Source organism: Poecile atricapillus, chromosome 28 (genome assembly GCF_030490865.1).
Source record: "Poecile atricapillus isolate bPoeAtr1 chromosome 28, bPoeAtr1.hap1, whole genome shotgun sequence".
NCBI classification, from domain to species: domain Eukaryota; kingdom Metazoa; phylum Chordata; class Aves; order Passeriformes; family Paridae; genus Poecile; species Poecile atricapillus.
Window position 1 is genome coordinate 419,231 of NC_081276.1, and position 14,429 is coordinate 433,659.

Consider the following 14,429-nt stretch of genomic DNA (forward strand, 5'->3'; position numbering starts at 1 on the left):
GACCTGGTGCCAGCGAGTGTTTTTGGAAGGGTTTGTCTCACTTCCTGTCAAATCAATATTTATTCACAAATCTATTTGTTTGCTTTTGTCATTGAAAACTCTTGTGGGCTTTTTTGTGTGTGTGTGTGCGTTGTTTTGTTCCCCTTGTGTATTTTTGGCTGCACAGTGCTGGCGAGAGGGGCTGCCACAGCTTTTCCTGGCTCCAGTCGTTCCAGCTGCTGCTCCTGACCCGTGGTTTTGAGCCTCTTTTGTAAGGTGGGATCTGCCTGGCAGCTCTCCTGTGCCTGGGCTGGGTAGGAAGGGATTGACCTTGGTGAACATGAGCAGGGTTGTTCCATTCCTGTGTTGTGGGTCACGGTGGGACAGGGCTGTGTGGAAGAGATCAACTGCCCCCAAAATCATAAACTCACCCAGTGCTTTGGCTTGGCAGGACTTTAAAGCCCGTGCCACCCCCTGCCATGGGCAGGGACACCTTCCACTATCCCAGGGTGCTCCAAACCTGTCCAGCCTGGCCTTGGGCACAGCCCCAGGGCTGGGGCAGCCACAGCTTCGCTCCTGCTTGAGTTTCCCCATTGCCACCAACTTTCTCCTTCATGTCTTTTGCATTTTACTGTGAGTGAAACAAATAATGGCTGGAGCTTGGCCCTCCCTCAGCTGCTCTCCTTCTCCTCTCCTCCTCCATCCCCTGATGCCCGAGCCCATCCTCTGCTGTCTGCTCCATCCCTGCCTGTGCTCTCACCTCCAGCTGCTTCATTTTGGTGCTCAATGGGGCTGGAGCTGGGGCTGGAGCCCCTCTCTTCCCTCCAGGGCTCCTGGCCCAGCCCTTCACCCTGCCCAGAGCTGCAGGATGGGGACGGTGCCGTGACAGAGCTGCAGGTGGAATAAAACAGGGACTTTCAGAGCCAGCTGAGGACCTGCTGTGCTCCAGGGTGTGGGGAGAGCTCTGCCTCCTCCTGGGTTTGTCTGCTGAGCCCCATAGCTGGAATATTATTTATCTGCCCCCAGCCAAATCACGCAAAGCTAAATTGAGCTGTGGCAGGCGAAAGTGTGAAGCGTATTATTAGGAACAGGGAGCTCTTGTTCCACAGCTGCTGCTGCTGCTGCCGTTGGTAATTAATGTTTGAGGAATTGCAGATCTTCATTAGGAGAACAATTAGATTAACGAGAGCGCTCGAGCCGAGGCTGTAGTGGGAAAGGGCTGGGGGGAGGCTTTAAAAACAAAATAAAATCCCTCCCTGGCACCCTGCCCCGCTGCTCCAGAGGCGTGTGATGCTCTCGGGGGCTCTGGGAGGAGATGGGTCTGTGGCAGGCACTCAGGGCTGCTGCTGGGGAGGGGCGTGGGGGCTCCATTCCGGGGAGGAGAGAAGCAACCCATGATTGCCATAAATATTTCAGGCAGCCCAGCACCCATCGCTCGGCCACGGCTCAGGGTTATTAACAGAGAGAGCTTTGGGCAGAGGCTGCTCAGGGCTCTGCAGGGTCCTGGCCTCGCATCGTTAAAAGCTTTAATTGGTGTCCTTGTTGCTGGAATCACTGACCCCTTCCAGGCAAGAGCAGCCTGGCCACGAGGTATCACCTGCAGCCCCTGGGCTTAGTCCAGGCCAGTAAACAGGCCTGAAGCCGAGGGATTTAAGATGCTTCTTAATAACATTCTTTCAGCAAGAGTTGTCTGGGGGTCCTCCCACCCCCTGCTTTTCTTCCTGTGCCCTGGCCCGTGCTGGGTCCCTCCGTGGAGCTGCAGCAGCTTTGCCCTCACACAAGCGAGGTGCTCACAGCTGGCTGATGAGCAGGATGCAGCAGGAATTCACTCAGGATAAATGAACCGTTTAGAGAGGTTGTAAAATCACAGAAAGTACCGACAGAAGGGAGGTTGGAAAGTCAATTAGTCCCTCTCGCTGGCCCAGGGCAGCACCAAGCGTTTGGAAGTCGTTGGAGGCAGATTCATGCCTGGCCTTCCCAAAAACCTGCAGTGGTGCTGTTCCCATCCCCAGCTGCTCCCAGGGCCCTGCCTGTGGCCCCACTGCTGGCTCAGCCCCACTCAGCCTCTCCCATGGGGCTCCAGCAATGTCCTCACTCTGGGAGATGCTTCAAGCACCCCTCTGGACCCCTCGTGCCCATGGCAGGGATGGGAACCAGAGGATCTTTAGGGTCCCTCCCAACCCAAACCCCTCTGGGATTCTGGGTCAGTTCCCAAAAGCAGAGAGAGTTGGGTACAGGGTGTTATCAATCCCAGAGGTGCTGGGGGGGCTCAGCTCCCATTCACCAAAGCTGGAAGTTTTGCCTTTCAGGGGACAGCAGATTTCTCCCTTCAGTAATTGATGGGGACAAAAAAGTTGCATTTCCTGGCGGCTCCAGATGGTGCAGTGACAATAAAGCCATTTTCTGCAATATGGTGGCTTCTGTGTGTCCGAAGGAGAGATTTGCTGTTGGAGCTGTTCCTGTTTGGCTCGGTGCCCCTGAAGATGGACGAGTCACTGCTGAGGGTCGGGGGCCCTGGGAAGTTCCTGCAGCCGTGATGAGCAAGAGGGGAAGAATCTGCTGATGTGAGGCAGTGCTGTGCCTTGCCCTGCTGGAAATGGACACACAGCACCCTCCTCCCTGGCCTGTGGATGGGCCTCACCTGCCCAGGAAATATTATTGCATGTTTAATTCATGGCACTGCAGAAACATCGCCGTGAACGCTCTGACGGCCTCCTCAGAAAAATCTCCCTGCCTGATCCTTCTGCTGAGTGACTGCTACAAAGACACCGAGATGCTCTCAGCAGCTTGTCAGGAAAAGCCCTTGTGCTGGTTTAAAGTAAAACATGAAACGACGAGCCAGGCAGGTGGAGGCTTTTTGAGTGTTGGGTAATGGGAAGGTTCTCCCACGGTGCTCACAAGCTCCTTTCCTGCAGCCTGCTCCAGCAGGGACATTATCCATCTCCAAACACTTGTAAATGTTTCCAGGCACCCCTGCTGCATGCCTGGTGTGCCTGGGCTGTGCATGGCTGCTGTGTCCCAGCCAGTGGGAGCTGCCACCTCTGGGCTGGGAGCTGGAGCAGAAAGGGAGGAATGCCAGATTGAGTAGAAGTGAACTGGCTGGGTGAGATGAGGCTTCAGGAGGAGCTGCAGCACTGGGAGGATGGTGTTAGTCCCAGTTCCTGCCCAGTTATCGTTTGTGGGAGATGGAAATGGCAGCAGAGCCCTGCCTGGCCGAGCCGCTGGGCTCGAAGCGCCCCTGGCTTGTGCCATCTGGGGGTTCTGCACCTTGCTGTGGCCTCTGGGGCTTCAGCCAAAGCCTGAGGGGATTTCTGGAGGTGCCTGCTGCAGCTGGGGCTCTCTGCAAGGATGTGACAAGAGCCAGAGGCTTCCCCAGCCAGCCAGCCTGGAATGAAATCAGAGGGAAAGCAAGCACAGAGCGTGGACGTGGCTTCCTGACCCCGCTGCTGACCTTGAGCACTGCAGCCTGACTCTGTCCAGTCTGTTCTGGTGTCTCCTGGTCTGCAGGGCTCCACCAGCCCAAGCAGTGACCCAGCATCCTCCCAGCTTAGCTCTTAAATTCAGATGAGATCACGACAGCAAGTGATGGATGGGGTTTTTTCTTTCTCTCCTCCTTTCCTAATCTCCCCTGGCTGGTGGGTCTGAGACACAGGATTCCTGCCAGAGCAAGGGAAGGGATTTGCTCATCTTCTGTCTTGCAAGCTCAAAACCAAATCCTCTTTATGGAATTTAACCCCCTGTGTTGGCTGGCAGGGCTGGAGCGCCTGGCACGTGGGAAGGGCATGGGTGCTGGAGGAGAAGGCAGGGTGAGCTCCAGAGGGGAGGCTCAGGATGGCACCCAGGGCTGGGGTGGGCAAGGGCAGCTGCAGCATTGCTGGGCTGGGGCTGTGGGAGCTGCTGTGCTGCCCCATCTCCTCCTGGGGAAGGCAACATTTCCTAATAACCTTGATTAGCTTTCCTTGCTGGTCACTAATCAGCACGATGCAAGCCGTGGTGATGAAGGCAGCTCTGCGCCAGGGACAAAGAAAGACAAGGCTCTTTATCCTTCTTACTGCGGCTCAGCATCCCAGCCTCGCCTGCAGGAGGATTTATTCACTGGGGTGGTTGTGTGGTGCCCTCACCCTCCCACTCCTGTGTCCCTTCCCCACTGGAGCACAGCTCTGCCTCTTCCTCCAGGTGTGAGGACAGCAAACAGCTCATCAGCTGCCACAGCGATTTTCACTGACCATCAAACAGCAATTAGGAGGAACTCTGCGTGTTTGCTTCACTACTTTTAGTTGCTGTCATTTGTTTTCCCTGATGAGCAGAGTGCTCATCCTGCAGCAGTCCTGTGGCATCTCCCAGCCTGGTGCCCAGGGATGTGCAGACAAGAGTGGCCATGAGGCTCACAGGCTGTAAAAAGGAAATTTATTTCTTTTCTTTTTTGTTCCCCAAGGGTCTTGGCTTGCCTGTGGGCTCAGGGTGTTCCTGGGCTGGAATTCATGAGAAAGGAGGGACAGTTCCTCTCAGGTATGGGGGACCCTAAAGATGATAAGCAGGGGGTTAATTTGTCCTCTGTCTTAGCATAAATCCAGACCAATTTTGTCACCTCCATGGAAACCTCTCTGGGTTCAGTGGGCTGGGAGGGAGCAGAGTCCTTGCCTGTGCCTGGTTAAAGTCTTCCAGGTTGTGTTTAGAGAGAGTTTCGTATTTTGGTTTTGGTGTGAGGTGTGTGCCTGCGTGTAGTTTGGGGATTTTTTTTGTTATTTCACTCATAACTCGTATTGTTTCTGCCTGGGGATCAAAATGAGCTGTGCAAAATCCCAGTGAGGCTGGGGCTGTTTGTGCTCAGCTCCCTGGGGCAGGGTCCTGGAGGCAGCAGCAGGAGGGTGCCCAATGGCCAGGTGCCATTGTCCTGGTGCCATTGTCCTGGTGCCATTGCCCAGGGGCTCTGTCCTGGTGCCATTGTCCTGGTGCCATTGCCCAGGTGCCATTGCCCTGGTGCCATTGCCCAGGTGCCATTGCCCTGGTGCCATTGCCCTGGTGCCATTGCCCAGGGGCTCTGCCCTGGTGCCATTGCCCTGGTGCCATTGCCCTGGTGCCATTGTCCTGGTGGCTCTGCCCTGGTGGCTCTGTCCTGGTGCCATTGCCCTGGTGGCTCTGCCCAGGTGCCATTGCCCAGGGGCTCTGCCCTGGTGCCATTGCCCAGGTGCCATTGCCCAGGTGCCATTGTCCTGGTGCCATTGTCCTGGTGCCATTGTCCTGGTGCCATTGCCCTGGTGCCATTGCCCTGGTGGCTCTGCCCAGGGGCTCTGCCCTGGTGCCATTGCCCTGGTGGCTCTGTCCTGGTGGCTCTGTCCTGGTGGCTCTGCCCAGGGTCTCTGTCCTGGTGCCCTGAGGCTGCTCTGAGAGGAGCAGGTGCTGATGGAGACGCAGAGGGAGGCGATCGATCAGCGATCGATCAGCGATCACCGCTAATGAGAAGGTCGTTCTTGCGAGGGCTGGTGACATCCTACACCCGTCCAGCACTCACAGCCAGAGCTGATAAAGCACCCTCATGTTCCTAATTAACTTTCTTGAGTGCTTTTTCTTCCTTTCCATTTTTCATCTCTTTTTTTCCTTTGCTGGGGCTGTGGCTGGTGGGAGATGCTCTGTCTGGGCTCCAGCAGCAGGGGAAGAGGTTTCCCTCTCGTGCTCCTGCCCAGAGCAGGGGATCCCTGTGGGGCTGGGATTGACCTCCCGGGCTCCTGGCCTGGCTGCTGGGGCTGGGAACCCACTGCTTGTCCTCAGGGGATGGTTTGCACAAGGCTCTTTGGTGAGAACCACCTGTTCTGTGAGAAACCAGTTCAAGTTGTCCTCAGAGGGCTGCAGAAGATGTAGGAGCTGGAGGAGGGCCAGGTCTGTCAGCAGGTGAGCTCCTGTCAGTGAGGAGCAGCAATGGGCTTTGCCCCCCTGCTTGCAGGGTTGGGGGCTGCTGTTCCCTCCTGCTGAACACAAAGGGAGTCCCTGTGCAGACCTGGCAGAGCGGGTTGGAGGGTGGAGAAGGTCACAAGATGCAGCAGCATCCAAATTTCTGTGTGAAGGGAGCAGAAAGCAGAGCTGGAGGGATTAGCCTGGTCAGAGGGACTGATGCCATCTGGATGGGCTCTTCCCAGTACAGGTCATCTTCATGCCCTGCTGCAAGGCAGGAAAGCACCAGTTCCTCGCTGTTCAGGGGTTTTCTCATGTGTTCTTAGTTGGACACAGATGTGAGGCCAGGCAGTCTTTCCTCCCCAGGAATGTGGAGCTGATCTGAAGCTGCATTTGATGTCAGAAAAAGGCTTTTCCTTAACTTGGGCTCCAGACACGAGAGAGGCTGTTTCAGTTTGGTTGGTGTGGGCAGCAAAAGCAGCTGATTGTTGGGGCTCTTTGTTGGGTTTTTATCTCTTTTCCCTCTGCTGTGTGCAGTAACCCAGTGGCAGCCATCGGCCCAGGTTGGGGTGCAGGTGCTTTGGGAGGGGGATGTTGGTGATTATAGCACTGCTTTCTGTCAGAAGGTGGTGTTGGTTCCCCTGGCTGAGCAGGGATGCTGCAGGACATGGCTGACAGACAGTTATTTTATACTTTTATATATTTATATTTTATATTTACACTGGCGGTGTGCGTGGTGAGCAGGAGATGGGATGCAGTCTGTGCCCCAAGGAGCTCCCAGTCTGTCAGGCAGCTAAGCTGGGGCTAATGATGAATGACTTCCTAAATAAATAAATAAAGCTCAGAGGCAGGGAAAAAGAAATGTGAAGTATTACCCTGAACCACACGGCAATTTAGTTGAGGATTTCTGATGCTGTCGGGCGGAGATTGCGATGCTTTGCTGGCAAACGCTGAAGGATGGGGTGTGCTTGTGTGGGAGCGAGGGGAAGGGGATGGGGAGAGTGGTCCTGGGTCAGATCCTTCCCTTTGTGCATCCTGGAGGAGAGCCCAGCCCTGCAGAGGAGCCACATCTCCTGCTCTGCGCCGGCCCAGGGGATGCTCCTGGGATTTCTGCTCCTTCTGGTGCTGCCTCCGTCTCAGTTTTCAGCAGGGGGGTCCTTTGGGGTCATCCCCCAGCCCCCAGGGCGTGGATGAGCTCCCCCAGCAGGGTGCAGCCAGGCCAGGGGAGCTGTGCTTCCTCCTCCTCCTCCTCCTCCTCCTCCCCTGGCGCTGCCCCCGTGCCCTGTCCGCGCTGGGCTGCACCTGCTGAACGCTCCTGGCGTGTCCCTGCCTGTCACAGCTGTCACTGCGGGGCAAAATCAATTCCTGCTGACCATCCTCACCCAGCCTGGAGCTCTCCCAGCTCCCTTCTCCTGCAGTGAGCACAGCTTAACCCTGGCTGTGCCAGCACAGCCCCGGGCAGGGAGCAGCAGCTCCGGGAGCACCCACACACCCGTGCCCAGAACAGCCCAGAACAGCCCAGAACAGCCCAGAACAGCCCAAAACACCCCAAAACAGCCCAGAACAGCCCAGAACACCCTAAAACAGCCCAGAACACCCCAAAACACCCCAAAACACCCCAGAACAGCCCAGAACAGCCCAGAACACCCCAAAACACCCCAGAACAGCCCAGAACACCCCAGAACACCCCAAAACACCCCAAAACAGCCCAGAACACCCCAAAACACCCCAAAACAGCCCAGAACACCCCAAAACAGCCCAGAACACCCCAAAACACCCCAAAACACCCCAGAACACCCCAGAACACCCCTTGTGCTGCTGCCTGGGGACGGGGCTGGCTGCTCCACACACACGGGAGGAGCAGAAATGCCACAGGGAGGAGAGGGAGAGAGGGGGGCTCTGTGTGTGTGTGTGTGTGTGTGTGTGTGTGTGTGTGTGTGTGCTAACACAGAGAGCTGTCTGAGTGTGCAGCTTCCTCTGGTTTCCCACATTGTAAAAAGGGATAATACTGTCATATTAAAGCACTTGGAGATCTGGGGATGAAAAGCGGCGAATAGGACGGAGACAGTCCTGATCAAAGCTCTTTTTTTCCTCCATCTGTGTTTGTTTCCCCATGGAAGATAATACTCTGCCTCTTTCTTGTAAATATTTTTTTAAGATCTAAGGAACTCGGTGATAGATAAACAGCCCTGCTTCATGCTGAAGGATCTCTGCTGCCTGCTCTAATTGTGTTTGCCAAACCCCTGGCCTGCCCTCGGGAGTGCCTTGGGGAGCTGCATTTGAGCCCAGAGGAGAAACTGTGTCCAGCAGCTTTGGGCTGGAAGGCACTGACTTGGAAATGCTCCCTCACCTCCCCTTTTTTTGGGCAGGATCAGGCATCTTTTGAGCTCTGCACAGCTGGTGGAGCTTGGCACCTACAGCAGTGAGTGTGGCTGCCCCATCCCTGGAAGCGCTCCAGGCCAGGTGGATACCTGGGGACCCTGCTCCACTCACTGACATCCCTGCCTGGGGCCAGGGGGTGGAACCACGAGGTCTCTGAGGTCCTTCCCAGCCCAGCCCATCCTGTAATTCCATGGTGTGGCTGTCAGGGCTCCAGGGCACGTTGGCATCTCCTCGTTCCCCAGAGGTGCCCGGGTGGGCTCCTGGGCCAGCCCCAGCCCTGCTGAGGCTGGGTTTGCCAATGTCAGGGGTTTGGAGAGGAGCAAGCTGGAACTGTGGGGCAGTGAATTCAAATTTCATCTCTGCCCTCCCCAGGGGAGGTGACAAATGAGCTGGTGGTTGTGCTAAAAGCTTTTCTTCCTGGCTTTAAAGAGGTTGCTGGGAGGAAATGAAGCGACCCACTGACCTCTGTTAATACGCAGCACAAACGAAGCTGGTGCTGCTGGAAGGAAGAGCCCTCAGTGCAGCCCTCTGCCTGCAAGGTGTTTGCTTCCATTGATGTGTCTAATGGGAGCAATTCTCCCACAGCAGCTGCTGAAAATGAAGATATTTAATCATCTCCTAGATCCGACTGGAACTTTTAGCAGAGGATTTCTTTAAAATTGCCCTTCTCCTTTTCACAGGCAGGTGAAACAGAAAAGAAGCACAATTGTGCTTTTTTTGTGATTTTATTTTCCAAATTGTCATATTGTAATGAATCTGAAATGAATGCGTGGTTCCTCCCTCTTGGATTTTTTTCAAATGCAGAGCAAATGTTTCAATTACCAGCTCCATGGGGGCTAAGAACAAGTAACATATGGCAAAATGTTGTGCAGACAGGTTGTGGACTCCCCATCCCTGGGAGTGTTCAAGGCCAGGCTGGACAGGGTAGGCTGCTCTAGAGGAAGGTGTCCCTGCCATTGGCAGATTGGAGCAAAAGGATCTTTAAGGTCCCTTGCAACCCAAAGCATTTGTGTTTCTGTGAAAATCCTTGCACAGTTCTGACCCATCCCAGTGTCTGTCACTGTGCTTTGAGCAGCATTTCCCTCTCTAAGCAGTGAGGACCAAGGCAGCCAAACCCCTCCTGCTCCTGTATCCCCTCGATACTCAAAGTAGCTTAAGGGAGTTAGGTGTCCAGCACCCTCTGAAATGGGAGTTGCTGGGGGGAAAAATCTTCAAAAGCATCTTAGCGGCTTAGGTTAAGTCCCTTTGACTCCGGGGGAACTTAAGCTCTTAAGAAATGTAGGTGCTGGGAGCATTTCACCCTCTGTGCCTCGCTCCCCTGGGTCCCAGCTCAGTCCTGCTGCAGGAGCTGCTCTGGGAAGCTGCTTCCTGCAAACACTTCTCACTTTTATTATTTTTAATAATGCCCTCCAAGACCCCGTGCTCGGTGCTTACAAGCTGCACACATGGCCTTGCTTAGAGCTGGAGATTAGGCAGCACACAAGAATGAATGTCTTACAGGAGCTCTTTTACTGTAAGAATTAATCTTATTCCTGAAATGTGACCGTATCTAGCACAAATCTGACCCCACTGGGGGCCATGGCTTCACTTAATTGCATTCTTTAGCAAGGATTGAGGTCTATTAGGTGGTTTGCTTGTGTTGCAGGGGATCCTGTGCCAGAGAATTTAGTGAGGGCTCGCGGGTTCGTGGAGCAGCACAGGAAAAGTGCCATTATGCTGGCTTGGCTGGTGCCAGGAGCTTGGCTGGGTGCTCAGAGACAGGCAGGGGTGAGCAAACCTGCTCCAGAGAGACAGACAAGGTAAGCTGTGCCCTGAGGAGGGGAGAGGATGGGTGACAGAGCCCTTGGGATCTGAGCTTTCATCAGAACAATTCCCACTGGATTTCAGTGAGGCAGCTGGGTTCCAGCAGGCAGGAATCGTGCAGGGGATGAGTCTGTTCCTATTGCCAGGGCCCTCCCAAGGAAGCAGAGCAGCCTCTGCCCCAGCCTGGCCTCCACATCCGCAGGGGAGCCGGGTGGGTGACATCAGTCTGTCCTGAAAATCCCGTGAGGGGGACAGCCAGCGACGTACCTGCTCTGAAGGATGAGTCGCTGGATTGGAGCTGACATATCCTAATATCTCTGCCAGCACTTTCTGTCTCCGTCAAGGGCTCGGGAAGCACATTAGCACCGGAGCGGAAGTGTCACCCTCTGGCATCTCCTTCTCTAATCTTGGAGCTGTTGCTGCATCCCCGTTACCAGACCTTCTCCATCAGAGCCCATGTGGCATGGAAAGCGTGCTGGCTGGGGGAGAGTGGTGCTGCCAGGCTCCTCTCTCTGCAGGAGGAGGAACATTTCCCTGACACTCGGTTCCTCCAGCTCCATCCTGGGGGGACGCTGGGGATGTGCTGCAGAGTGGCTCACAGCTGTGGAGGATCATTGCTGCCGTGTTCAGGGGAGCACACGGGGCTCGAGGAGAGGTTTGGGGGCATTTTTGGCACTGGCAGGGGTGGATATAATGCTGTGATAAAGAAAAATAAGAGCTTCTGAAGTGGTGGCTGGACCAGCGTGGTTTGTTGGATTTTTTTTTTAATAGAGGCACCTAAAATAGTTGGGTGGATTCTGGCTCTCTCCAACGCCAGCCTTGCTGGTGGGAACGGGAGCTGCGTGACTGAAGGAGGAAGAAGAGAGAGCCAGGGAGCTGCAACGTGGCTCCATTTGCTGTGCTGGCATGGATGCCACATCCCCAGTTTAATTAACTGTTCCCATCACAGCTATTCACCATGTTCCCACTCTCTGCTCGGCCCTGACAGCAACAAAAGAAACCCCAACGCGTTGTTCTGTGCCCTGGAACCCTGCGAACCCCGCACTAGGGCTGGCTGGAGCCTCTTTGTGTTTCTCTAAGTGTGTCTAGAACAAACATTTGAAGAGATTCCCAGTGATGGGATTCAGATTTTTTTCTCTTTTTTGTTTCAGTATTTATGCTCGTTTTCCATGAGCCGGCACTGGAGCACGGTGGATCTGGGCTAGCACAGAGCACACAGCAGAGGCTTTGTAATCCTCAAAGTGCAAGTCCAAAGCTTCTCTCTGAAAAGTTGTTCTTTAGGGCTGAGTACATATGGGGACTTCTTGTTTATCCTGGCTTTTCTTTTAATTCTGCACAGTTCAGCCTTGGAGAGTTAATGGGACAGAAAAAGATTAAAATGCCCCTTCACACTGCCTGTCCCGACGGTCTCCCACCCTGATGTGTGTCAGAAAGCTTAAACAGCCTCACTATCCCCTTAGTCCTGTCAAAGCCTTTGATCATTGTACAATATCTCCTACCTGGCTTTCCTCCAAAGGGTGATAAACCCTGGGTTTGATTTCTAATTGGAGTAACGATAGCGGGAAGGAATCTGTCAGATCTGAGAGCGTCCTTCCACAGCTCCGGCCCATTATCCCGCTGCTCAGCGTCTGGCTGATGGGAAACCTCTGAGCTGCTGACCCTGTGAGGAGGTTGTGGCTGCAGCTTTCACTCTCTTTTCAGCCCTTCTGGGGCAGATCTCACCTCTGGGGCGGTGGCTAGAAACACAGCTGCTTAATGCCATTGCAGCTTTGCGCAGGGATCAGGATAAAGCTGTAAGCAGGGAGCTCCGCTTGGAGCCGGGAGCTGTCTCCATGGAAATGTGCTGGCAGGGTGAGGGGAGCAGGCTGGTGCTGGGCTGGATCTCCCCAGCCACAGCCCTGCTGATCTGCTGGTTCTGTCCTGCTGCCACGTTCTGCCACGTCCAGGGCAGAGCTGGTCAGGAGAAAATCTCTCCCCTCCTGTGGAGGCTGCGTTTGCGTGGTGCATCAGGATCAGCTGTGGCACCCCTGCTCCAGGTATTTGTCTTGGGGGAATCACAGCCTGCCTGGGCACACGGATCCTCAGCAGACAAAAGGGGACCCAGCGAAGGCATCTCCTCTTTTATCTGCCCTCTTGGGGAGGATTTGTTTCCGTCATTGCTGGGTTTTTCATGTGTGAGGTTTCAGCTTCGCTTCTTCACGCTGTGCTTTTGTGGAAGAATCGCCCTTTCCGAGGGTCCCTGGGCCCTGTCGGGTCAGATCCCTTCACACCTCATTGCTCGGTGCTGCTCGGCCAGCGCTGCCTCTCCTGTGCTGGGGAGGGAGGGAACCTGATGGGTGTTAAACTCCAAATATTCAAACGTAGGCTCTGGTGGTGCCTCGGCTGCGCTTCTCCTTCCCGTGCTGTGCCCTCCCTCCGTGGGTGAACACGGAGACTGCCCAGCCCTGCCAGGCTTGTGCCCTGCCAGGGAGCTGGGCTAAACCCCATGGAGCTGGAGCTGGCCCATGGAGCTGGGCTAAACCCCAGGGAGCTGGGCTAAACCCCAGGGAGCTGGGCTAAACCCCAGGGAGCTGGGCTTCCATCGTGGGGCTGGGCTAAATCCCATGGAGCTGGGCTCCCATCGTGGAGCTGGGCTAAATCCCATGGAGCTGGGCTAAACCCCATGGAGCTGGGCTTCCATCATGGAGCTGGGATAAACCCCAGGGAGCTGGGCTAAACCCCAGGGAGCTGGGCTCCCATCGTGGGGCTGGGCTAAATCCCAGGAAGCTGGGCTTCCATCGTGGGGCTGGAGCTGGCCCATGGAGCTGGGCTAAACCCCAGGGAGCTGGGCTAAACCCCATGGAGCTGGGCTAAACCCCATGGAGCTGGGCTAAACCCCATGGAGCTGGGCTTCCATCGTGGGGCTGGGCTAAACCCCATGGAGCTGGGCTAAACCCCATGGAGCTGGGCTTCCATCGTGGGGCTGGGCTAAACCCCAGGGAGCTGGGCTTCCATCGTGGAGCTGGAGCTGGCCCATGGAGCTGGGCTCCCATCGTGGAGCTGGGCTAAACCCCATGGAGCTGGAGCTGGCCCCTGGAGCTGGGCTCACCCCATGGAGCTGGAGCTGGCCCATGGAGCTGGGCTCAACCCATGGAGCTGGAGCTGGCCCATAGAGCTGGAGCTGGCCCATGGAGCTGGAGCTGGCCCCTGGAGCTGGGCTCACCCCATGGAGCTGGAGCTGGCCCATGGAGCTGGGCTCAACCCATAGAGCTGGAGCTGGCCCATGGAGCTGGAGCTGGCCCATGGAGCTGGGCTCACCCCAGGGAGCTGGGCTCACCCCATGGAGCTGGGCTCACCCCATGGAGCTGGAGCTGGCCCCTGGAGCTGGGCTCACCCCAGGGAGCTGGAGCTGGCCCATGGAGCTGGGCTCACCCCATGGAGCTGGGCTCGCCCCATGGAGCTGGAGCTGGCCCATGGAGCTGGGCTCACCCCATGGAGCTGGGCTCGCCCCATGGAGCTGGAGCTGGCCCCTGGAGCTGGGCTCACCCCAGGGAGCTGGAGCTGACCCATGGAGCTGGAGCTGACCCATGGAGCTGGGCTCTCCCCAGGGAGCTGGAGCTGGCCCATGGAGCCAGCAGGGGCTCGCTGCTGCCCTGGGGAGGGTGCCCCGTGTCCCTGCAGGGACCGTGCGCTGCAGTCGCCGCTCGGGCTCTGCTCGGCCGCTGCCCACCCGGCTCCCCCTCAGAGCTGTCCCTTTGTGCTCCACAGGTGCTGACAAGGCTGGGGAGACGCTGCAGTTCCCGCTGAGCCAGAGCCTTCCTGGCTGGGGCCGAAGGCCTTTGCAGAGGATGAGGATCCTTCCCAGCCCTGGAATGTCTTCGCTGGTCTCCCTCGTGAACGTCCTCTCCGTGCTGCTGATGGACTGCCTTGCTGAAAGTGAGTGACTCTGCTGTCCCCCTGCTCCTTTTTTCACCCTTCTCCTTTTCATCGTGGAGGAAGTGAAGCTCAGTACCTGATGGAGTGTTTAATTTTCCAGCATCCTTAACTTTCCACCAGTGCCTTCCTATTGTTCCCAGCCCCGCCTCGGAGGGACACAGGGCAGCTGGATCCTCACAGCCTGCTTTGAGTTTCAGCTTTCCCCCAAGGCTGCCAAAGAGATGGGGAAAAGGGAGGGAGCTGCCTGACAGCTCTTGCCAGAGCCTTCCCCCACCTTCCCCCGGCCCCATCTCCACCCAGCTCACCCCTATTGTCCTCTCCTGCTCCTGCCTTTCAGCATCTGCCAGACACTGCTGACCATTGTCGTGTTACTTTCTGGGGCTGGAGTCCAAACAGCATTTCAAGAAAGAGTATTATGTTTCTCCTTCCCCTGAGTGAACCAGTTCCAGTTCAACACAGTT

General features: G+C 56.1%; 1 protein-coding gene across 10 annotated transcripts in view; it reads left to right on the forward strand.

Moving 5' to 3' along the window:
- The window catches only part of PTPRS (protein tyrosine phosphatase receptor type S), a 143,467-nt gene that overhangs the window by 41,751 nt on the left and 87,287 nt on the right, over positions 1–14,429 (forward strand). For all 10 annotated transcript variants that reach the window (XM_058858719.1, XM_058858725.1, XM_058858721.1 and 7 more), the window contains exon 2: positions 13,801–13,968. In XM_058858719.1, the coding sequence (XP_058714702.1) occupies positions 13,881–13,968 (88 nt within the window). In that variant the 5' untranslated portion in view covers positions 13,801–13,880. The remainder of the gene's footprint in view (positions 1–13,800; positions 13,969–14,429) is intronic.